This window comes from Oryctolagus cuniculus, chromosome 12, assembly GCF_051225735.1.
Source record: "Oryctolagus cuniculus isolate XC-2025 breed Fujian yellow rabbit chromosome 12, ASM5122573v1, whole genome shotgun sequence".
Lineage (NCBI taxonomy): Eukaryota > Metazoa > Chordata > Mammalia > Lagomorpha > Leporidae > Oryctolagus > Oryctolagus cuniculus.
The window spans coordinates 25,181,081-25,205,588 of NC_142878.1; the positions used below are offsets into that span (position 1 = coordinate 25,181,081).

At 45.8% G+C, this 24,508-nt stretch overlaps 1 protein-coding gene across 10 annotated transcripts in view; it reads left to right on the forward strand.

Moving 5' to 3' along the window:
* The window catches only part of TRIM9 (tripartite motif containing 9), a 114,306-nt gene that overhangs the window by 55,735 nt on the left and 34,063 nt on the right, over nt 1–24,508 (forward strand). For all 10 annotated transcript variants that reach the window (XM_008269649.5, XM_002718240.6, XM_017348289.4 and 7 more), the window contains exons 3-5: nt 1,323–1,445; nt 17,273–17,383; nt 18,433–18,586. In XM_008269649.5, coding sequence (XP_008267871.3) covers nt 1,323–1,445; nt 17,273–17,383; nt 18,433–18,586 — 388 coding nt within the window. The remainder of the gene's footprint in view (nt 1–1,322; nt 1,446–17,272; nt 17,384–18,432; nt 18,587–24,508) is intronic.

Genomic DNA, 24,508 nt, shown 5'->3' on the forward strand with positions numbered 1-24,508 from the left:
TACTCACCAACTTTGCCTTTTTTGGGCATGCATGCCCATGTTAGAACTTCTAATTCCCTGACAACCTAACACTTTTATATACTTCCTTCTGTTTTGCAAAGCGGTGGAGTTTATCAATCAGGCCTTTCTTTGCTTTTACTGGCACAAAATGTGCAGCCCCAGGCTTGCCTCTGCCTTACCTCTTCATCAGAGCAAAGCTTTCTTTCTATTCAAAATCAGTGGAAACCTTCAAGGAGAAAATTCACATACACACACTCCCAACCCCCTAGTATTACCCTGCATGGGGCATAGAGAGCTCTTACAGGATGTTTTCCAAGGGCCTCCTCTGAGAACTCAAAAGCAGTTGCCATGAAAGCCAAAAGGTAGCATTTATAGACTCCATTGCTCAAACAATTGCTAATGCACTCCTTATTCAAAGACCTTGTTCTTGAATACAGTTGCAGGGTGGAAATACCTGCCAGTAGGTTCTTCTATAAAGAGACACAGTTCTTTATGGTTTGGGGAGTACATTGAAATTTGATAGATTAATTTCTCCTTCCTTGCCAGCCCCCAAAAGTTTACAGTTTCCTTAGCTGGGTGCTCTTTTCCAAACACTACTGGTGTACAGATCAGTATTTAGCTTGCTTGCTTGCTTGCTTTTTTACAAATTCACATTCTTTTTTCAGATTATGGTTTAATTATCAAAATTGCATGGATAAGTTGTTGAAAGGAGTCTTTATAAATGCTGGTAATTCAGTGAGAGAATTGGTTGAAAGAAATATCTATGGCATGTACAGATTTAAAATTTTTTCAGATTTTTAGAAATAAAAATTTCATGCCCAGCATTTAATTTAGACATTCTGGGGATGCTAGCGCTGAGTTAGTATAGGCACCTTTCCTCCCGCAAGCTGTGGGTCCGTGAATGGTTTCCAGAGCATGCTCACTGTACTGGCACAAACTCTGGTTGTTCGGAACTGCCATGCCCCTTCCTTCCCGGTGCTTGCTGACTGCCACGTGCCACTAGGTGTGGCGGAGCCTGTCTAGCGCCACAAACCAAGGCTTCATTGAGCTTAACATCTTCCAGACTGTGTAGATGGCTTCCTTTTGATTAAAAAAAAAAAGACTTAGATGATAAATATTTGTCATTTTCCATCTAAATTTCAAACAAAAACTCTGCCACTCTAGAGCGAAGCTCGCCCAGTTGTGTTTTATGAACACACAGAGTTCTTGTTCATTCCCCTCAGCAGGGGTCTCTGTGCCATGCATGGACAGGGAGGCTCCTGCTCCCCTGGTAGCCGAGGGGCCCCGTGCCCTGCAGCTGAGAAATGCCCTCTCTCACGCAGGAGAACAGTGTGGAGTTCGAGGCCTGCCTGGTGGCCCAGTGTGACGCCCTCATCGATGCCCTCAACAGAAGGAAGGCGCAGCTGCTGGCCCGCGTCAACAAGGAGCACGAACACAAGCTGAAGGTGAGCACTGGGCCCGCCCTGCAGTCAGCAGGGACCGAGGAGCCAGCGGTCACGACGGAAGAAAGGGCTGGATGCCCGCAGCCTTGGGTGGCCGGTGGCCTGGCCAGATGGGAGAAGGCACAGCCCTCTGTTCACTACTTCATGTCTACATGTTTACCTAGCCAATGTCAGTTGAGTGAAACTGCTCTGGGTGCAGGAAAAATAAACAAATCAAAATCGCTGCCTTTGTGGGGCTTCTATTCTGTCAGGAGAGAGACACAGTAAGCACGAGAATTAAGCCAGACGTGCAGTGTTAGCAAACGTTGCTAAATAAGCAAAAGAAGACAGGAAAGGGGGATGATGAGCCTTGAGGTGGGGGTTGAAATTTTAGATGGGGTGGCCACAAAGAGTCAGAAATGTGTTTGTGAGTAAGGAAATGGAATCTTTAGAATCTAAACAAACAAGCTTTGTCTTAGCTTCTGAAGGGAACCTTAATATTGGACAGCTGGATAGACTTTTGTCACCACACAGTGGAATTGACTGAATACCAGTCTGGGGCCCGATTGGCAGGACTGGTTTCCCTGGAGACACGTGATGTCCCATTTGTTACCCTGTGAGAGCAGGGCAAGAAGATGTGAGAAGATGTGGGTAGGCAAATGGGAAGAGCCAGGCAGAAGGGAGTCCAGCAGTGGGCAGTCAGCTGAGGCCTGCCCGCACAAGCCTCAGGGTGACTCACAGTGGGCGGACGGTGGGGAGAGGGGAGTGTGCAGTATTGGCCTGGGGCTGTGTGTTGAGGTCAGGCAGTCAGCATCCAGCTGCTTCAGTAGTAGGAGACAGTGAGTAGGGACAGCCTCCAGAGAGCTGATGACAAGTGACAGCACAGTGTCAGGTTAGCAGTAGGCGCTAGTCCCTAGAGATCAAGAGAAGGCCCCATGTCTAAAGAGTGAGGTTCCTGTAGGTGAACCAAGGAGGAGTTTCAAGAATGAAGAAACAAAGGAACACAGCTTACAAACGTCAGGGGGTAAAGCTTGGTGGCTGACATCCTTTGAGTTGGCTTAGTACCTACATAGTGCCTACAGGCAAGACCTGTGGTAGGCAAACTGGCAATGCCAAGCTCCGAGCAGCAGAGCACCCCTTCGTCGTAGGCCCCTGAGTCTCACTTAGCTCTGCTGTGAAGACAGCATCCAGGCAGCGTGAGAGAAGCGTTTGCCCAGAGAAGCTTCAGAGCTCACTCCCAAGATAAACAGAACCCCAGCTGTAGCTTCGCCCTCTGCGTATCCCTCCTCTGCTCCCCACCTGCAGCTCCTCAAAACACATTCAGACCCACACATCTGCTCCCTCCTGTCCCAGCGCCAGGGCAAGCGTGTGGTAGGGACATAAACCTTTCTTCCCCGCCTTTGTGAATTACCATGGAGAAGAGGGGACGGTGGAAATGAGGCAGGCAGAAGGGGACCGGGCGGGCCTGAACCTCCAGCCGGGGTTGGGGCTGTGTCCCAGTGTGCTCCTGACAGCAATAGCACGATTTTATCAAGGAGAGGTGCAGCAGATTGTTTAATACAGACAACTGCATGTCTTGAAGCTGGACTCTGACCATGAGGAAGGAGAGAAAAGCACCCCAGGGCTGCAATGTTCAAGGGACCGTAACCTGTTGGTCTGGCAGGAAACAAAGGCTGGCAGTGCTAACGGCTCCTTCCAGGGTAGCTGTTGATGTTTCCCGATGGAGGGCCTGACCAGCAGACCCTCCCAGGTGGATCTTAGAATGAACTCGAGCCCAGCCTCATGGAACCTTCGAGCTGGAGCTAAAGCTAATAATAAGGCCTGGGACTCTCCGAGGGTGGCTCCCTCTGTAGCTTGTGTCATGCATAGTCCACAAAGTGCCCAGTGATGGGGACTTTTACCTATGTGGCTTTCTCTTAGTTCATCATTTTTCAGGCCCCTGTCTCCTAAAGCTGTGATCAGGTTATTTGTTTTTGAATTCCCCAAAGAGATACTGAGCTATGATTCATGGCAGCATATGTGGTAACTCCTGAAATGTGGGGGAAGACGTGGGGGCAGTCTTACGGATACTTTTTTACCCAAAGAGTTCTGAAAGTTTTGCCGTGTGGATATCCATCTTACAGATTTACTTTGCAACCATCTGGAAAATGGTTCTGTTCCATGAGTGTTTTCATCCAAGTTAAGTTAGGTCTGGGTGAAAAAATTTTTTTTCTAGAATCACTGTTTCTTATCTGGATTAAAATCAGAAATATGGTTCTCTAGTCACCCAATCTGCAATACTGAATGCGCATCCTTGGTGACCCAGTCCTGGCTTTCATAATGACAGGGCCGGCACTGTGGCATAGCAGGTAAAGCCGCCGCTTGCACTGCTGGCATTCCATGTGAGCTCCACTTTGAGTCCAGGCTGCTCTGCTTTCGACCCAGCTCCCTGCTAATGTGCCCAAGAGGGTGGCCTCTGCATCTATGGCTCCTGGCTCCTGGCTCCTGGCTTCGGCCTGGGCCAGCCCTCTTTGTTGCAACCATTTGGGGAGTGAACTAGCAGAACCAATGGAAGGAAGATCTCTTTCTCTCTCTTTCTCTTCCTCTCTCTCTGTGATTCTGCCTTTCAAATAAATAAATAAATCTTTTTCTAAAATAATGACAATAGCTATACTTTGAGAACACTTTCTATGAAGGAATGTCATACAGATGGTGTTATGGGGATCTTCTCTGTTACTGCCTACAACAGTTCTATGGTGTCATTGTCACTATTATTTCTGTACTGGAAGTGAGGAAGCTACAGCACCATGGCACTCAGAACTGGTCCAAGGAACCAAAATTTGAGCCATGGTAACCTAGCTTTGGAACCCAGAGTCCAAGGCACAGCACACTATGGCCCTTGACTGGTAGAAGTACCCTCGGAGAGAAGGCATTTCCATCCATCAGCCATAACTAACACACACCTGTTATCATTGCCCACAAATGATGCCCACAGAGGTAGAAGGCAGGCAAGCTTCTAGGAAAGAGGTAACCAATGCCACCTCTCACAGGTTGTAAGGAGGACAATATATTACTTACAGCTAAAGAGTCACAGCACCTCATGGAAGAGCTAGGCCCAAAGTAGCCCAAACTATGAGAGGTGTGTGTTGATGGCCATGGACACTCAATAGTTGAAAATTTTAAATTTTAGTTTTTTAATTTGTTTGTTTTAATTTGAGAGACAGGAGGAGGAAGGGCATCCTCAGTTCCCTGCACTGGTTCACTCCCCAAATGTCCACTGTGGCCAGGCCTGGCCCAGGCTGAAGCCAGGAGCCGGGAGTTTAATCATGAGTCTTCCTTATGGGCAGTAGAGCCCAGCTGCTTGAGCCATCAACTGCCACCTTCTGCGGTGTGCATTATCAGGAAGCTGGCGTCAGGAGCAGAGCCGAGACTCCAAACCCAGGCTCTCCAATATGAGCTGCAGGCGTCCCAACCCGTGTCTTAACCACTAGGCCCACTCCCTCCCCCCCTTAAACTGCTGACTTTCTTTTCTGCAGGACTGGGCAAAGCTGTCAGGGAAGAAGGCAGGGATGAACACAGCGTGCACCATGGGCTTGCTGCGTCCGTTAGCCCCAAGGACTGACAGGTGTCCTGCTGCACGCTCTAACATGACGCCAAGGTTAGCACCAGAGACCTGCACTTTAGCTCCCTTCAGAACCCCAGATTTTGACTGTTAGAGCAATCATCAAAATACTGTTTGACTCATATATAACTGTGTAAAGGTAAACTGTAGATGTCTCTGGGAAAGAAGCTGGACAGCTAGGGTCCCTCGCCCTGCTAAACAGTAGACCGTCTATTCAGGTACCCAGCCATAAAATTTTAATTTTTTCTCAAAAGGGAATCTCTTTTTAAAAAAATGCTTCCCGCCAGCACTGTGGCTCAATAGGCTAATCCTCCGCCTTGCGGCGCCGGCACACTGGGTTCTAGTCCCGGTCGGGGCACCGGATTCTGTCCCGGTTGCCCCTCTTCCAGGCCAGCTCTCTGCTGTGGCCAGGGAGGGCAGTGGAGGATGGCCCAAGTGCTTGGGCCCTACACCCCATGGGAGACCAGGAGAAGCACCTGGCTCCTGCCTTCGGATCAGTGCGGTGCGCCAACCGCGGCGGCCATTAGAGGGTGAACCAACGGCAAAAGGAAGACCTTTCGCTCTGTCTCTCTCTCTCTCACTGTCCACTCTGCCTGTCAAAAACTAAAAATGCTTCCCCAGCATCTTTCAACAGACGTGAGCAGTGTGTGATGCACCATGTGGTGACTGGTGGCAGCTCCAGGTTTTCTGTGTGGGAGATATGTGAGGACAGCCAGCTGGGTAGAAGAGGGGATCCAAGGCTGGGCAAGCACCATGTACCCAAGCGGAGAGTGGCGTTAGAGCATTGCTGTGGTTGGGATGTAGTCTGAGTGTCCCCAAGGCTTCGTGTTGAAATTCTGTTCCCATAGTGAGGAACCAAAAGGGTAGAACCTGAACCTGACTACAGTGCTCCAAGGTGGGGCTTTTAGGGTTAGGGTTGGATAAGGTCATTCTGGCACCAGGACTGACTCCTGGTGACTTTATAAACAGAGCGAGGGAGACTTGTGCCCTTCCTGTCTCTTACCCTCCACAGCCTCGAAGCTCTGCCAGCAGCATGGCCATCACCAGATGAGGCCCCTAGAACTTGTTCCTCCAGAACCAGAAGCCAAAATAAGCCTCTTTGGTTTTTTTTTTCATTAACAAAGGAGCCTGCCTCTGATATTTGGTTATAGTAATGAAACCCAGACCAAGACAGGTGCCCCAGGACCAGTACAAGTGTCCCAGTCCCTGCTGTCCTCCTGCTTAGTGTGGCCTCTGCAGGCTGCGACTGTGACAGCCAGCTGTGGGCTGTGCTGGGGGTGGTGGTGGTGGGGAAGTGGGCAGCATTAATATATCGCTGGGACTCCCCGTCCCACGACTGTGTCCTCTTCCCCTCTATCCTGGGTGGGCTGCCCCAGCCAGATACACGGATGCACTTGGGGACTGTAGAGCAAGGCAGCTGCCTGCCCTCATTCCACCCGGCCCCAGCTGGGGTTCTCCACCCCACGCCTCAAAGAGCTGCAGAAACCAGAGCCAGGTGGCCGGTCGTCCCCCATGGCAGCAAAGCTGTTCTGTCTTCTGTCTCCAGCGATTTGTCGCTCTGCTGTCCTCGGCTGATTGTATCTGTGTCACCACGTCTGAAACCTGCCACTGCCACTAAGGCGGCTGATCCCGGCTTCACCAACCCCTCCATCTCTGTCCTCTCTCTGCCTTTTCCCTTTCCTGTCACTTTTGTCGCTGCTCAGCGTTGTGAGAAAAGACCAGCCTTTTATAGACACCACTTCCCAAGCACAGTACGCCTTTCTCTCTCTGTTGGCTAACCCATCCCTCCCCGGGCAGCGGGGATAATCTTGTGCTCTTCCGCTTCCCTTTGGCCGGGTTCTCAGGGGGCCTGCTTTGTGCTGACAAAGACGGAGTTGTATGTGTGTGTGTTTCTGGCAACGCTCTGTCTCTGAGCCTTCCAGAAGGCCCAGAGTGCAGGAAAGCAAGGGAGCATGGACGCAGCCTTTATACTCTGCTCATGTCCGCCTCTGAAAGCACTGACGGCTCCAACAGATGTAGCAGTTCTGGTTCTGAGGTGGGATGGAGCTCGGCAGGGAAGAGCCCAGATTCCCTGTAGCAGAGACCTGGGCTAGAGGATACCCCCTACCGCCTCCTCCGTCTCAGCCACGGGACAGCCTGTGCCTCCGCGTATTTTCCTCTGCGTGTAAAATACAGGTGAAGGCAGTGCTCACCTGGCTGGGCAGAGTAAAGCACCTAGCACAGCACCCAGGAAATAGGAGCCATCGTGGCTGTCATCATGGAGAGAGAATGAGGAGAAATATGGTTCCATTGGAGTTGCTGAAGAAGTCTTCTCAGGACCACAATTCATGGTGCAGAGTCAGCCCGAGCCCTGGTGTTTTCATGTCTGGACTAGGGGAATTCTCTACTGGCCTGAGTTTATAATCCATCATTCCATAAAATAGTTAACAAAGTTTAATGAACTATTTTTAAAAGCTAAAAAAAAAAAAAAAGGCAAAAAGACTTTGAGGCATATACAGATGTGGTCATATTTTAAGAACACTGTTGAAATGTAAATTACAGTTATTACTCCTCTTTGGTTTGAAAAAATGCCGGGAGCCAAATATGTATTTTCAGGATGTGATGAACTCAAGCAAATGTCGGAAAGCTACTGGAGGGAAAACTGTTTTTGAGCTTCCAAGAAATAGTATCTGCTTGAGTAGCAATCCTAGCAATGGGCGGACTACGCCAGCCGCCCAGGTTTCCCGTGCTGTCTGTGCAGCATGTTAGCATCTTTCTAGGTCTTCCTTAGCTGAGCAAGGCCCTAAAGCATCCTCACTCTCCGTGATCCTCACAGGCACTTTGTGTCAGCACTCAAATTAAAATGTGTCATTCATTTCAGCAACCTTACATATGTCACTTTTTTTTTCAGTAAGCTGGAAGCAAGCATTGTTTTTGTTTATGCAACATTCAGAACTTGAAGTAATTCTGAAATCATCTCAAATGTGTACTCTTTCCAGTATTATAGAACGAATGGATACATTGATCGATGCAAGGTGACATATCTTTTTGGTTACTTTTCGACTCCAAGCTCCCCAAAGAGATAAAAATAAAGAAAGAGTTCAAAAGCAAACATGTTTTAGTTGTTTCAGACAATTTTGGAAAGAAGCCTAATCTCTCATGTCCATGGGTGGTTGGTAAAGTCAAGGCACCAACAGACTGAGTCTGCAAGGATGCTGAGGGATTGTGGCCAAGCGTCATAGAGCGAGCGTTTTCACCGACGGCCTCCGGGTGCCCATTGTAGTTACTTTAGTAACTTAGTGACCTGGAGACCTAGTGTACTGCTGCATTTTGTTAGAATCATTATTGTAATTTTCAGATTAAATGTCATTTTTTACCAGATATTGCCTTTTATAATCCCATTATGTTTGCAAAAAAAAAAAAAGTTAATTCTATGGCCCTAGCCTTAAGAGTACAAATTCTAATTGTGAATATTATTGCTTGTGAAACTGTTTCATTCAGCTTTTTGCTATTGTTTCAGTATAGATAAATAATCCTTTGAGATATATATATATATATATATATATCCATATATAGAGAGAGACAGACTGAGAGTGGGGAGAAGGCAAGGGCTAAGGGAGAAGGAGAGAAAGAGACCGCACACACTCAGAATTTCAGAATAATTAGATAAGATTTGACTGGCTATAGTCATTACTAGAAAGAAAAGGTAACAAATTCAAACCAATAATCAGTCAATCCCAATAAAACTGCAATGAAAACACTGAGAAAATGAGGCACATGCAGAAACTGGATACCTCCAACCACCCTCAGCATTCAGGGACCAACCCTCGTAATCTAACCACACTTGCATTTGAGAAAGCCCATCGTTAGTGAGAAAGTCCTTTCAGGGCATCATTTGGCAAATTCTGTGATCCTCTGCTTCCCATGGTACAGTAACAAAAATCACAGAGAATTCTTAGGAGAGCAAGAGAAGTCACCAGAAAGCCACACGCAGGCTCCCCCTAGGCTAAGGGATGACTCTTGGGCATCACATATTCACTGTGGCAATGCCAGTGAGCTTGTTTAATACTCTATGTCTAAACCCACATTTGGGTGATACTTTGGAAGCACCTAACTCGTGCTTTGAAGATGATAGAATAATTCACACATCCTACAGAGAACCATGTTTTCCTGAGTGGGTGTAACTATACCAAATGCTTATCTCTCCCAATGGCCTAATTTCTTCCTTCAACTTCTCATATTCTGCTCAATGTTTCATGATAAGGCTATTGATGAAACTCACACTTCTGGAATATAAAGTTCATAGGTTGGCTTTTAAAACATGTAGCCTTACTTAAAACAGGTGTGTGTTTTATTTATTTAATAGGCCTGAATGATTTTCTTTGCATATCTGTTTTTTATTTTTTGACACATTTATTAATACATTCAATTCTCAGGGCCACAGCAAGTGTGTAATTACTACAACACAATCCTCATCAATTCTTATATTAATGTGATACTAATACAAAGAAAACAGATTCAATGTAATTCATAGATAGAATCCTAAGAGTATATTTCCCTTCCTCCCTCTTCCTTCCTTCCTTACTTCCTTTCATTCTTTCTTTCTTCCTAACTCAAAGCCTCAGACTTATTCTTGAAATGTGTCGTTGTCTATGTGGGTAAGTTAATAACAGTACAGAGGATGGAATCAAGAGAATGGGAAAAAGTCGTGCTTGAAACCATGTGGGAGAAAAGTGACACATGAGAAACCTAAAAATGCTTTTCTTTAATGTAACTGCCACTAAGTTTCTGTGAATCAAATGATACAGTAGACATGTTCTACTCTAGGGAACAAAAAAAAAAAAAAGAGAGAGAGAGAATTCCGTATTGTACCAAATGAGTATAACAACTAAAGCACTATACCTTGAACTCACACATGATTTTACTCAAAACATCAATGTGTCATGTGTTTCCAGACATAGTGGGATAGGTGTCAAGGTCACAGTTGGGTGAAATACTGAAATTCTCCTTGGTTAGCTTCAGGTCTCACTGCTTGTTGTGTCTTGGTGGCTGACTGGAGGAGAGAGATTGGCCTGGTAGCAATCGGAGTGGAGTTGTGAACAGACAGAGCAAAGTCTCCACTGGGATTGATTACATAAGCTCTCCCATGGGTGCTCTAGGCTGTTGAGAGGTCTGAGAAAACAAAGGGACAATGTAGTCCACTCTCAGACTCTCAAAGCAGATGTCATTGTCATGTCTTGACCCAAGAAGTGACTTTTATAAATTTGCCACTTAACAAAATAAAACTGTTCGAATGATTGATAGGCACTTGTCATCCAGAACAGATGGTAGCTCTTCAGATACAGTTTTGAAAGCCCATGAAACTTTGGACTGCAAATTAATTCATAGCCCCACGAGAGCTGGTGTAGTCTTTTGTGCAAATGAAAGCAAGTTCATTGTTCTCGCAGTCCTGTTTGTATCTTTCCTGCAACTCACACAGTTCCTGAGAAAAGGAGCTCGAATCCAGCCACTTGCACATATGGTGTCAAGGGGTTCCCTGGGGCATCAGTGCCAAAGCACAAAAATGTATAACTCAACAGTGACGGGGCCTGACATCCTAGGAACTGTTTACATAGAAAAAATGTAAACATAAATGGTAATAGGGGCCAGCATTGTGGCCGCAGAGGATAAAGCCACCGCCTGAGACATCGACATCCCACACGGGCAATGGTTCATGTTCTAACTGCTCCACTTCTGATCTACTCCATGCTGATGGCTTGGGAAAGCAGTGAAAGATGGCTCAAGTGCTTGGGCCCTGCACCAAGTGAGAGACCCAGATAAAGCACCTGGCTCCTGGCTTCAGGCTGGCCTGGCCCTTGCAGCCACATGGTGGGTGAATCAGGAGGTGGAAGATCTTTCTGTCTCTGTCTCTCTCTCCCTCTGTCTCTCTCTTTCTCTTCCACCCCCACCCCCACCCTCCCTCCCTCTCCCTGTGTAACTCTGACTTTCAAATAAATAAATCTTTAAAAAAATAAAATAATATTAAGAAGTGGTATGAATAACACAGGTTGAAGAAACTAGCAAGTAAGAGAGTTGATAAAACATACCCAACTAGAGAAAAAAATATTTTTTAAGATTTATTTTATTTATTTGAAAGACAGAGTTACAGAGAGAGGTAGAGACAGAGAGAGAGGTCTTCCATCCGCTGGTTCACTCTCCAGTTGGCCCCAACAGGTGCAGGGGCCCAAGGACTTGGACGATCTTCTATCCCAGGCCATAGCAGAGAGCTGGATCGGAAGAGGAGCAGGCAGGACTAGAACCGGCACCCATATGAGATGCCAGCACTTCAGGCAAGGGCTTTAACCCCCTGTGCCACAGCGCTGACCCCTTTATGAACCTTTTTAAAAACAGTATTTATTTATTCTCTTGAAAGGCATGGTGGAGTGGGGTGGGGTGGGTGGTGGAAGGGGGATCTTCTATCCACTGATTGACTCCCCAGATGACTGCAACAGCCAGGGCTGAGACAGGCTGAAGCCAGGAGCCAGGAACTTCATCCAGGTCTCTCACATGGATGTCGGGGACTCAAAGACTTGTACCATCATCCATTGCTTTCCTACATGCATTAGCAAAGAGCTGGAATGGAAGTGGAGCAGCCAGAACTCAAACTAGCACTCCAATATGAGTTGCTGGCCTCCCAACCTTTGGCTTACTCTGCTGTTCGACACAGCCTACCCCAAAATCTTTATACTCTAATTATCTGGCTCATCTCCACAGTGCAGGAAATCTTGTTAAACTTGTTCAGAAACTTGAAGTCAACTAAATGTACTCTGGGGACCCAGTAGGTTAATTTTTAGCAGTGATTTTATCACAGGTTGTGGCCATTGTGCAATGAGTGAAATGTTAAAAGGCAGACCATCTCGGTTGCAGCAACGCTGAGTGTCGGGAGCCTGGAACTCAGGGATGTTGAGTGCTCCTGAGAAACGTGAGCCGTGGAATACAGGAGCCGTGGCAGACACCTGCCAAAGCTCGTGGATTCTTTGGCATTGCAACACTTCCGCTTCTCCAGAACAGGCAGAGAGCCCTAGCAATTGCACTGCCCTCCAGCAGTACCGAGTAAACCTTACTAGAAAAGGAATCGTACAGAGCAGACATTGAGTTTTATAGGGACCAGGTAGTGTATTTGTGTTTGTACCTTTATGTCCTAAAATGATTACTGACCTGAATGCCCTGGTCGGTAAATTCAACAACTCAATTTATTTTTGCCTCAACAGCAGAGTCTCTGTGCATTACCCTTTTAATCTCTGGTCTGTGCTTGTTACTCGGACTTTTAGTACCAGTGGTCAAAGGGTAGATGCTATGGGGATAATGAAATGCTGACTGCTGAGGTTTCTGCTACCCAGCAGCCTCCATGCATCCCCTGGGAACAGCTTAGGTAAGCCTAGTGCTGCAGAGGGCGCCTTCCACCTGGGTCTCCTGTCTTGAATTTTTAAGTGTTTTCCTTCTGTAGCACCCCACCACGACCCAAAAAGCAGAATCCTAGCCTACATGTTTATTAGAAAATGCAGTAATTTTCATTCCTTGAACCCAGACTAACAGATGGTGGTGGTGGTGGTGGTGGTTGTCAAAAACATACTGGAGGGCTGGCACTGTGGCGTAGCAGGTAAAGCTGCCGCCTGCAGTGCCAGCATCCCATATGGGCGGGCAATTCGAGTCCCGGCTGTTCCACTTCCAATTCAGCTCTCTGCTGTGGCCTGGGAAAGCAGTAGAAGATGGCCCAAGTCCTTGGGCCCCTACACCCACGTGGGAGACCTGGAAGAACTGGCTCCTGGCTTTAGATCAGCACAGCTCCGTCCGTTGGGGCCAACTGGGGAGTGAACCAGCGGATGGAAGACCTCTCTCTCTCTCTCTCTGCCTCTGCCTCTGCCTCTGCCTCATCCTCTGCCTCTCTGTAACTCTGCCTTTCAAATAAATAAATAAATATTTTTTTAAAAATGGAAAGCAGGAAAAAAGAGATCATACAGTGAATTCTAAATTCCACCTCCCCAAAAAAATCACAAAAATAATTTTCCCATCAAAGTTGATTTCTTTCACCAATTGCAATAAAAAGATTTTAAATTCTTCATTCTGTTTTTCCTTGTAATTTTTATTAAAAGTTAAAAAGCAATAACAAATCAGCTGTCAGAACGTTAGGAGATACAAATAGCCAAAATATTCTTGTGATGTTGTGATGCAGTGGGTTAAGCCACTGCCTGCGACACTGGAATCCCGTATTGGAGTGCTGGTTCAAGTCTCATCTGCTCCATTTCTGATCTAGCTCCCTGCCTTGGAAAGCAACAAAGGATGGCCCAAGTGCTTGGGCCCTGCCACCCTCATAGGAGACGCAGATGATGTTCCAGGCTCTTGGCTTCAGCCTGACCCTGCCCTGGCAGAGGAGTGAGCTAGTGGATGGAAGATCTTTCGGTCTCTCTCACTCTGTCTGGCACCCTGCCTTTCAAATAAATTAATCAGAAGGAAGGAAGGAAAGAGGAAGAGGAGGGAACAAGGTTAGAATTCTCAGTGCTTCCTGGTTTCAAAACTTACTACAAAGCTATGATCATCAAAACAGTGTGATCCTGGCACAAAGATAGACATACAGAACACTGGAATAGAATAGAGTCCAGAAATACACTCTTGCAATCACGGTCAAATGATGTTCCACAAAGGTGCCTGAACTCTTCAGTGGAGAGAGGACGGTCTTTTCAACAGTGTGGGGGAAACAGGGTATCTGCATGCCAAAAAGGTGGCAGGGGGAGTGAGTTAGACACTTAAGAGACACCATATACGAAAATGAAAATGGATCCAAGAGCTAAATGTGAGACCTAAAGCTATAAAACTTCTAGATAACATAGGAAGAAGGTTGCAGGATATTGGATTTGACAATGATTCCTGAATCTGACAGCCAAAGCATAGTAACCAAAATAGAAATAGTTAAGTTGGACTTCATCAAAAGTAAAGATATCTGTGGGGCCAGCATTGTAGAGGAGCAGGCATAAGTGGGTGCTAGTTCAGTCCTGGCTGCTCCAGTTCTGATCCAGCTCCCTGCTAATAGCTTGAGAAAAGCAACAGAAGATGAAGTTCCTGGCTTCAGCCTGGCCGGGCACAGGCCATTCCAGCCATCTGGGAAGTAAACCAGCAGATGGAACATCCCCCCACCCCCCCCCCGCCAGTCTCTGTAACTCTAACTTTCAAGATCAATAAATAAATATTTTTTTAAAAGGGTAAAGATATTTGTTCCTCAGGGGACACATCAAAGGAGTGAAAAGTATCTTACTTAATAGGTGAAATGCTTACAAATCATGTATCTGAAAAGGGATTGATTTCTAGAATATATAAAGAACTCCTACAACTCAACAACAAGAAGCAAATGGAAAATAAAGAAAGACTTGAATAAGCATCTCTCCAAAGACATGCACATGGCCAATAAACACATGAGAAGATGCTCAACCTCACTAGGCATTGGGGAAACACAAATCTAAACCACAGTAAGACCCCACCTCATACCCAGTAGGATCACTATTATATTCCAACAGAAAATAATAAGCATTAATGAGGCTGTGGAGCAGCCGGCGCCACAGCTCAATAGGCTAACCTTCCGCCTTGCGGCGCCGGCACACCAGGTTCTAGTCGTGGTTGGGGCACCGGATTCTGTCCCGGTTGCCCCTCTTCCAGGCCAGCTCTCTGCTGTGGCCCGGGAGTGCAGTGGAGGATGGCCCAAGTGCTTGGGCCCTGCACCCACATGGGAGACCAGGAGAAGCACCTGGCTCCTGGCTTCAGATCAGCGCGATGCACCAGCCGCAGCGCGCCGGCCGCAGCGGCCATTGGGGGATGAACCAATGGAAAAGGAAGACCTTTCTCTCTGTCTCTCTCTCTCTCACTGTCCACTCTGCCTGTCAAAAATTTAAAAAAAGAAAATGAGGCTGTGGAGGAATTTGAACCCCTGTGCGTTGCTGGTGGGAATTTAAAATGGTACAGCTGCTGTAGAAAACAACTTCTCAGTTCCTTACAAAACTAAACCTCGAATTACTGTATGATCAGAAAGTTCCACCTCTGAGTGTGAAGCCCAAGGAGTGAAAGCAGCGGCTCACACAAATACATGTGCCTCCATGTTCACAATAGCTTTATCCACAGTAGCCGGGAGGAGTAGGCACCCCAAGCTCCTACTAGTGGATGAATGGATAACAAAATGTGGGTTATCCATACATGGGCAGTTTGTACACATGCTGTAACATGGATAGACCTGGAAGACATTGCACTCACTGAAATAAACCAGCCACAAAAGAACACATACTGTGTGAGTTCACCTATATGAGGTTCCTAGCATAATCAAACTCATTGAGACAAAAAGGAGAAGAGTGATGGCCAGGAGCTGGAGTGAGGGGGAGAATGGGAGTTATTATTTAGTTCGGTACAGAGTTTCAGTCTGGGAAGATGAAAAACGTGGTGGAGATGGACAGTGGTAATGGCCGCACTGTGGAGTGAACGGACAAAACTGGACACTTGGAAGTGGTTAATTTGGAAAATGCTGCTTTATGTGTATTTTACCATGACAAAAAGTTAGCAGGGAAATAACCCAGAAGTAATAAGTGAATGAGTTGTCAAAAATTAGGAGGACGTTAAATGTACAATAATAGAGAAACACAAATGATTAAATAAATTGTCAAGATCTACTCAGTGGGATGTCTATGTAGGCAGTAACATTTACTAATGGTGGCAGCATGGAGAATTACTAAGATATGGGATTAAATGTGTGTGGGGGAGGAGAAGGGATTGTCATAGGCTATAATTGGAATAATAAATAAGTCTGGTTCAGAAAAAAAAAAACAGGGAATATCAAAGTGCTTTAAGACTTTATGTGAAGATGATGAAATTACTTCTTTTTTTTTTCACGTATTTCCCAATTATTTTGGAAAGTGGATATGACAACCTTAGTGAAAAATAAATTTATAATCAAAAATGAAAAGAAGCAGCAAGCAAATGTGCTTTAATAATTAATAAAATTATTTTTAGTTATCATGCATAGAACCCAAAATACTGGATGTTTTTGAGGTTTTTGTAAAGTTATATAAAAATTAAGATTCCTGGAAAATCCTTGTTCAGTTCTGTGCTTCAGAAACCATTCAGGATTCAGGTCACTGAGTGGAGGACACAGAAGCTGAGCATCCTTGGAGGACACTTTTCAGGGAATGTCACGCATTTGTCACTGGGCAAAGACAACTTCCCAGAGGCAGTAACTGCATGCCTATTTAGGTTAAAGCTGACTCACAGCTTGGCAAATAGGACAGCCTTTGAAACCGTTTTCCAAAATGAGACCGTGAGTCTAAGTGGGTTATTCTTAAAACTTAATTCCATAGCCATCTTCTGTCTCCAACTTCCTTATTGTCATTATCTCTTCTCTCACAAACTCCACCACCCACTGAAGGAAAGAGAATCAGGACAAATGTCCCTGGGACTGTGGGGAGGGGCAGGAAGGGAAAGGCACTGGGCTTGAAAGGTGATGTCTGTGGGGCCAGCGCTGTGGCACAGCGGATTAAAGCCCTGGCCTGAAGCACCGGCATCTTATATGGGCACCAGTTCTAGTCCCAGCTGCTCCTCTTCTGATCCAGCTCTCTGCTATGGCCTGGGAAAGCAGTAGAAGATGGCCCAAGTTCTTGGGCCCCTGCACTTGCGTGGGAGACCAGGAAGAAGCACCTGGCTCCTGGCTTCGGATCGGCGCAGCTCCGGCCATTGCGGCCATCTGAGGAGTGAAACAGCGGACAGAAGACCTCTCTCTCTTTCTCTCTGTCTCTCTCTCTCTGTCTCTCTCTGTCTCTCTCTGTAACTCTGTCTTTCAAATAAATAAAATAAATCTAAAGAAAGAAAGAGAGGTGACGTCTGTGCTATAAAGGGCAGGTAGAGGGTAGGAGAAGGGGGCTCCGGCTCCTTACAGACTACCCCTGACCTCACCTGCAGAGCAGGTCTCAGGAAGGTCAGCTTCCCAGGGGAGCAGGGAAGGTGTATGTGAACGTGCCAGGGTCACCAGATGCACAGGGTTCCAGCCTTCCTTCTAATGGACCCTGTTTCCAGTTTCTCTAATCCTTCTCTTTTGTCTGTTTCCCAAAGCCAGGTCCATAGCAGACACTGCCCACAAAATCATCTCGTTTAGTTCCATTCCATGGAGCCCTCGGATCCTGGTGTGAAGAAGTTTTCCAAAGCCCCAGTTTGTTTCTCTGCTGCCCTCTGCCACCTTGAACCGTTGTCTCCTCATCCATCCTAGGTGGTTCGAGATCAGATCTCTCACTGCACTGTGAAACTGCGCCAGACCACGGGTCTCATGGAGTACTGCTTGGAGGTGATTAAGGAAAACGACCCTAGTGGCTTTTTGCAGGTGAGTGTTAACTTGTTTCTGCGTAGGTTCCAAATGTCCCATGCTGAGTCTCAGACATCCTGGGAAGGCCTTCTGATGTTCCTGGCTGGGTATGGATCCCCCATACAGCCTTCCTCACCCCATAGTGGGTGGGTACCAGCTAGATAAACCCCACTGCCTTTCTGAAAGTGTCTCCAAACATATATTCCAAAACTGAAAAGTGCATGGGCTGTGTTGGTTATGTTCTTGTGTTTGATCATAAAAATGTAATTTCTTGTAAGCTCTTCCAAAGTTAATGCCTTGCCTAAGAATTGAGTTTTTCTCCATTAATATCCCTCAGGCAGTTTCATCTGCTGGAAATGCCCAGTTATGCAAGGCTTATGTTTTCTTGATACCTCCTACTGACCAGCAAGTCAGTGATCTAGTGGGTATAGTGGAGGTTTTTTGTTCTTCAGTGTCGTTTTAGAGAAATGCAGTGACATAAGCTGAATTTTGTTTAATTTTGATCCCAATGATAAGGCACCTTGTAGATATCTTCCAACTCAAATTCTGCTAAACTAGCTAAGAATGACAGAGGGAGACTGAATATAAGAAAGAGTTGTATACCAAAGAAGAAAGTGATAATCACATGAAGATTATGCACTGAAAATGTAAGACATTCTATACACAGTCTGTCTAAACTGTTTTACAAAGCATTTGCAAGTCTTGATGAGATACACACAGCTAAAATTGGAAGCTGTTGATTCTAATAAGGTTAATTGGTCACCATTGTATCATTCTTTAAAGTTGTTGGCTTTTAGTGATAAAGAGCATAATCACACATCCAGGTTTGTCTGTTAGACCAGTGAGCACCTGCTATTTATAGCTCCTCCTGACTCAGAGAGACACGCGTGTTTGCTTGCTAAGGCTGGATCACCCCCGTCCTAGCCAACCCCCTCTCATCAACTGCACTGCAGCAGGGAGGGTCTGGGCCCCAAGGCGCTTTGGTGGTGACACCCCAGAGGGTCAAGAAGCACCGTGTTTGGAGTGTGGTGTTCTGTTTCTTAGGCTGTGGTCTTTGATGTGATTAGATCTCTGACGCCCTCATAAGGAGAGTGCACCTGACTGAGGACCAGTGGGGGAAGGGCACACTCACTCCCAGGATGACCACCGACTTCGACTTGAGTCTGGACAACAGCCCTCTGCTGCAGTCCATTCACCAGCTGGACTTCGTGCAGGTGAAAGGTACGTGCTCACATTCCCTGGGCAGGCCACAGCGTCCCCAGTGGGTACTGGCACCTGAGGCAGGTTCAGTGTCCCTCAGGCTAATGTCACAAAAGCCTGGAGTGGCTCCTGTCCTATCAAGTAATGAAAACGTCTCCTTGTGGCAGTGTGGCCCACCTCTGAGCCAGTCAGATAAGTTGCATGCTTGCCTCTTTGAGAGGTTTCACATGCTCAGCATCAGGGAATAGTTGACCTGAAAAGAGGCAGGGAGAGAAGATCACTGCACGTAAATAAAATCTTGTTACAGAAAGTAACCCAGAAGTGTTGACAGAAATCTAGAGAGGCCAGAAATGAAAGGACTGCTCTCGCCTGGATAGAAATAGTGAGCAAATGGTTAAGCATGGATCAGTGGGAATTTGAGATGATCACAGCCCACCTGCTAAGAACAGCAGGAAAGCGCAGGCCTGGAAGCAAAAACGAAAAACTTAAAATGAACTTTACAGCCAGTTTATATGATCAAGTGATGCAGCCTTTGGGAGCAGGAGGGGGATTAAAGGGGAGGAAAAGTATTATTTTAAGGAAAATGGTTCTTTCAAAGAAAAGTAAAACCTCAAGCCAACCATGCAACAAGACTTTTTTATGGCAATGTAAGTAATATCCACTTGTAGAATATTTTTAATCTTTTTTTGACTTTTTGTTTTGAAATATACCTTCACAAGAAGTTGGAAAACTAAGAAGCCAGCACTGGTGTGTGTGTGTGTGTGTGTGTGTGTGTGTCTGGTTCCATGGAATTCTGTGACAGATATGGACTCATACAATCACAATGGCAGTCAAGCCCTAGAACTGTGCCAGTGCCACAAGGATCCGCCCTGTGCCGCCCCTATACAGTCATACCCCCACCTCCATTGTCCCTTGTCCTTGGCCATTACTAATCTGTTCTCTGAGTTTGTGTCATTCTCTGGTCATTTTCAGAACTGAAGATACTGATTTGCTCTTAGCAGTTCCCACTTTAAGTACCCAGGTGATAAATGACACTTAGAACTTCAGTGTTTTTTTAAAAGTTCACCTGCTGCTTTTTTTTTTTTCTCCAGACAACGGGAATCTTATAATCAGTCAGTTTTAGGGCTATTAGGTCACGGTTAAACCTATCCCTGTAGTTGGTGAATATCCTTCTCTCATCCTTGTAATATATTTTTGCTCATTTATTTTCAGTTTTCTCTCTCCTTTGCATTGCTTTCAGAAGATACCTTAATCCATTTGGGGGAAAGTATATAGATTATAAGTGAAAGTGCTTTGTTATGGTTACAAAAACACGGAGCATTTATTGAGTGCTAAATGGGCCAGGCATTCTAAGAGTTTTTCGTGTCTTAACTTGTTTTTGTCTCACAACTCCACCAGTGAGCTCAGGAGACTGAGGCATAGGAACCTGGGTTACCTGGCGAAGCTGACACAGCGAGTGCCTGGGATAGGTTTCGATGCTAGGGCGGATGGCTGCAGAACCCACTCCTACAATTTCCAAGTTACGCTGTAAAGCTTGCTCTTTCCTTAGCACCTTCTTCTAGGAATAACTGAATTCCTCTCTTAAACATATAAACCTGATTGTGTGTGTGTGTGTGTGTGTTTAGGAATTCTTTCTTTCTGTTTATTCTATTTCCCTGAAGACCAAATGGTAAAGTGGGAAGTAAACCTATCCCTTGTAGCCCAGGCCCCTCCAGCAGCCTCCCTGTGCCAGTTCTGTCAGATAAAATCATTGAAAGGTTATGTCACAGGCAGCTTAGAGGAGGCAATATGTCACAGAAGACCTGTCTTCAGCGTTTTGGAAGAAGAGGAGGAGATGAGCCAACCCAATTAGCCGGGGAGGAAGGGGAGGGGACAGTTGGAGGGTGAAAGGATTTAAAAATTATTTCATTAGCTGCCAGCACCCTGTCCTCCTCCATTCATTGCCCTTCTGAGTCCTGTCTGCCCACAGTGGAGTCCACACTGGTTGGCAGGATGGTAACCATTGTGTTGGGGTGAACAGTTCCCCAGAGCTCCGTGTGCTCTGCATCACAGAATATCAGGATGCACCCGGAAGTAAGGACGGGCAGGCCCATGTGTACAGCTTTGCCAAGCCTGTGCATACAGCGGACAGCGTCAAGGCTTCTGATGGCCAGAACACAGCAAAATTCATCCAGAACAGACCATTATCCAGAACAATCATTCCTGAAGTTAATATAACAGGCCATTTGGTATGAGACTGAATGATCTCATCTTCCTTTTCTTTTTAACACTTCATCTTAATTTAATTTAATTCTGATTATTATCACTCTGTCAAGTTAATTTATATGCTCTGCTTTGTACTCATTAAGTTTAATTAATTCAGCGAGAGCCCATTCCTCTTTGGAATCTGAATGTTTATGTGTCAGCTGCTTGTGATGGAAAGAAATGTGAAAGGTCATGATGCAATAGAACCCGATTGGCTGTAGCTGACACTTCCGCTGGCTCCTGTAATATCTGTTAACATAACAGATACAGCTCTTCCTAGTAGAGTCTTCCTCTGGTCATTTTGTAAAAACAGGTCAGTGTCGTAAACGGCACTCTCACAATTTGTCTATAGAAAGACCTCGAGACTGTACCATAAAAATCCATGTATAAATGTCCAAAATTAAGGAGCTTTTGGAGTGGTGTTAAAGCAGTCTGACCACTGTGAAACTAACGATGTGTACACTTACTTGGGTTTTCTAAGTATGCCATGTGAATGGAAGTAAAATGGCAGTAGAAAGTTATTTTCAAGGATACTTAAAAATGCATTGGAAGTTATGTTTCAACGTGATAACTAAAATAGTAGGGTACTTAAAAATTATGAGGCAATGGGTAAAAGGTAAGTTTATTTTCATGCAAAAAATCTGAAATCCACGCGTGTGAGAGGTCTTTAAAAAGTCCATAGAAAATGTGTATGATTAAAAATCTATGCATAGATTTTAACATTTTTTGCATAAAATTATCTATTGTCTTTTAATTCCATTTTTCCAGAGACATATTGAAATGCCCTCATATCTGTTTATTGCTTTGACTCAAAATTTTAGCATGCCATCTCTCTAGTTTTGAAATCTCATCCCAGATGCCGTTTTGTTGTTGTACCGAAGGTCTGCAGTTGGTATTCACAATTCCATTCAGGCAGCGAGAAGGCAATGCCTAAAGTTACTCTCTTATTAGCTAAGGATTTAAGTGGTCTGGTCTTTCTGGTTCCACATCCCCTCCCCTCTGCGAGCTATTGTCATCTCTCTGGGGAGCTCTGATGCCTTCTTTGTTCAAGAACCCCTAAATCATAATGACATGTGTTCTGTTGATTAGAAAGCCATCTTACTCTCTTTCCAGATTATTTGGACTGGCGTTTGATCTTTCAGACTTGTCTTTTATAGAAAACAATATATTAAGTTTACCTTCTGTTTTCATTGGAGACTGATAGAAACATTTTTTCCCCATACTTCTAAGTTGGTATTATCAACTCTTTCTCAGGTCATGGGAATGAGATTTTGAGAGTCTTTTCCTAGTCTGCCAAGGGCTCTGCTGCTTGGTTAAGAACATATTTCAGATACGTGCTCCCTTCCAGAAAACTATTACCCCAGAGTTGTCTAAATACACAGAGTATCCCAAGAGCGCAAGTCATGGTGCTGTAATGAAATGCCGGTGTGGTTATTCTGAACCAGGTCAGAACAGCAACCCAGTACTTCAAGAATGGCTGTTAATCCCTGTAAGTGCCTCTACTCATCTAAGCACTCAATTGTCTTTATTAACTCATGATGAATGTAAGAGCCCTGAGTGTGCAACAGTGTCATCGCCAATGACAATATGACCTGAACAAACTCTGCTATAAATCAGTGAGGGCCATCAGAGGGTTGACAAGGTTGAGGTGAGCCCTCGTGTGCTTCATGTCATCTGTTCCTGCTCCATTTCTGGGGGCCTGAAATGCATGTCCTTCACACATGCACTCATCTTTATCCGTAAGCCTGCACCAGGGACAGCTTGCTAGACCAACTTGCAGTGCCTGTAATGTCCAGACTTTCCCCAGATGCTAAGTGAATTGTTCACCTACTTTAAAGAGGAAGGTCAGTCTACAAGTGAACTCAGAGAAGACACTGCAGTAAAATTGCACTCCCAGCCATCATTTCTGAAGGTGAAATGTCACATTAATTTCTACCTGTAATTCTTGGTAATTTTAAGAAACAGAAACTTTTGGCACTAGGCATGAAGCCTTTGCTGCTAGACACTATTACTAAGCACCAGACTGGAGAAATAATATGAGAGTACTTCAAGAAGTTCATGAAAAATAGTTTTGAAAGTTGTTTGGGGGGCAGGTGCTGTGGCACTGCAAGTTAAGCCATCATCCACAGTGCCAGCATCCCATATGGGCGCCATTCTGAGTCCCAGCTGCTCCACTTCCGATCCAGCTTCCTGCTAATGCACCTGGGAAAAAAGCGGAAGATGGCCCAAGTTGTTGGGCCCCTGCGCCCATGTAGGTAACCTGGAAGAAGCACCTGGCTCCTGGCTTCGGCCTGGCCCAGCCCCAGACATCACAACCATTTGGGGAGGAATCAGTGGATGGAAGATTCTCTCTCTCTCTCTTTCTGTGTGTGTGTGTGTGTGTGTGTGTGCCTCCTTCTTCCTTCTCTCACTCTCTTTGTAACTCTGCCTTTTAAATAAATATGTAAATCGTTTTATAAAATTTGTTTTGGTGCCATATATATATATATATATTTTTTTTTTTTTTTTGGACAGGCAGAGTTAGAGAGAGAGACAGAAAGGTCTTCCTTCCGTTGGTTCACTCCCCAAATGGCCGCTATGGCCGGCGCGCTGCACCAATCCGAAGCCAGGAGCCAGGTGCTTCCTCCTGGTCTCCCACGTGGGTGCAGGGCCCAAGCACTTGGGCCATCCTCCACTGCCCTCCCAGGCCACAGCAGAGAGCTGGACTGGAAGAGGAGCAACCAGGACAGAATCCAGCACCCCGACTGGGACTAGAACCTGGGGTGCCAGTGCCGCAGGCGGAGGATTAGCCTAGTGAGCTGTGGCACCGGCCAAGAAAATATATATATATTTTAATGATTTTTTTTAATTTGAGATGTAGAGTTACAGACAGTGAGAGGGGGAGACAGAGAGAAAGGTCTTCCTTCCATTGGTTCACTCCTCAGATGGCCGCAACAGCCAGAGCTGCGCCAATCCAAAGCCAAGAGCCAGGTGCTTCTTCCCACTCTCCCATGCAGGTGCAGGGGCCCAAGCACTTGGGCCATTCTCCACTGCCTTCCCAGGCCATAACAGAGAGCTGGATTGGAAGAGGAGCAGCTGGGACTAGAATCGGTGCCCATATGGGATGCTGGAGCCGCAGGCGGAGGATTAACCCACTGCGCCACAGTACCAGCCCCGATATATTAATATTTATTTATTTGAGAGAGAGAACTCCTATCTGCTAATTCATTCCCCAAGAGCTGGGAACTCAATCCAGTTCTCCCACATTGGGTGGCTGGAACCCAACCACTTGAGCCATTATTGCTGCCCCTTAGAGTCTCCATTAGCAGGTAACTGGAGTCAGGAGCCAGAGCCAGATATCAAACCCAAATATTCTGATGTGGGATGCAGGCATCTTAAACACTAGTCTAAATGCCTACCTTCCCTTCCCCCAAATTTTGAAATCATATATACAATGTATCTTTAAGTTTCCTGGAAAATGTGCATCCTGAAAAGCTTTGCATGGATTTCAAATGTTTTTCACCCAAATAAACTCGTTTTTCATTTCCATTTCCCAAGAATTTTCAAAAATATAATGTATTTATTGCAGTTCTGGATCCAGGGTCCTTGTCTAAATCCCAGCTTTGCCACTTCCTAGCCATGAAAATGTTCCATGGTTCAGTTTCCTCATCTACAAAACAGAACTAATAACAGCACCTACCTTGTGGCATTGGTGGTAGC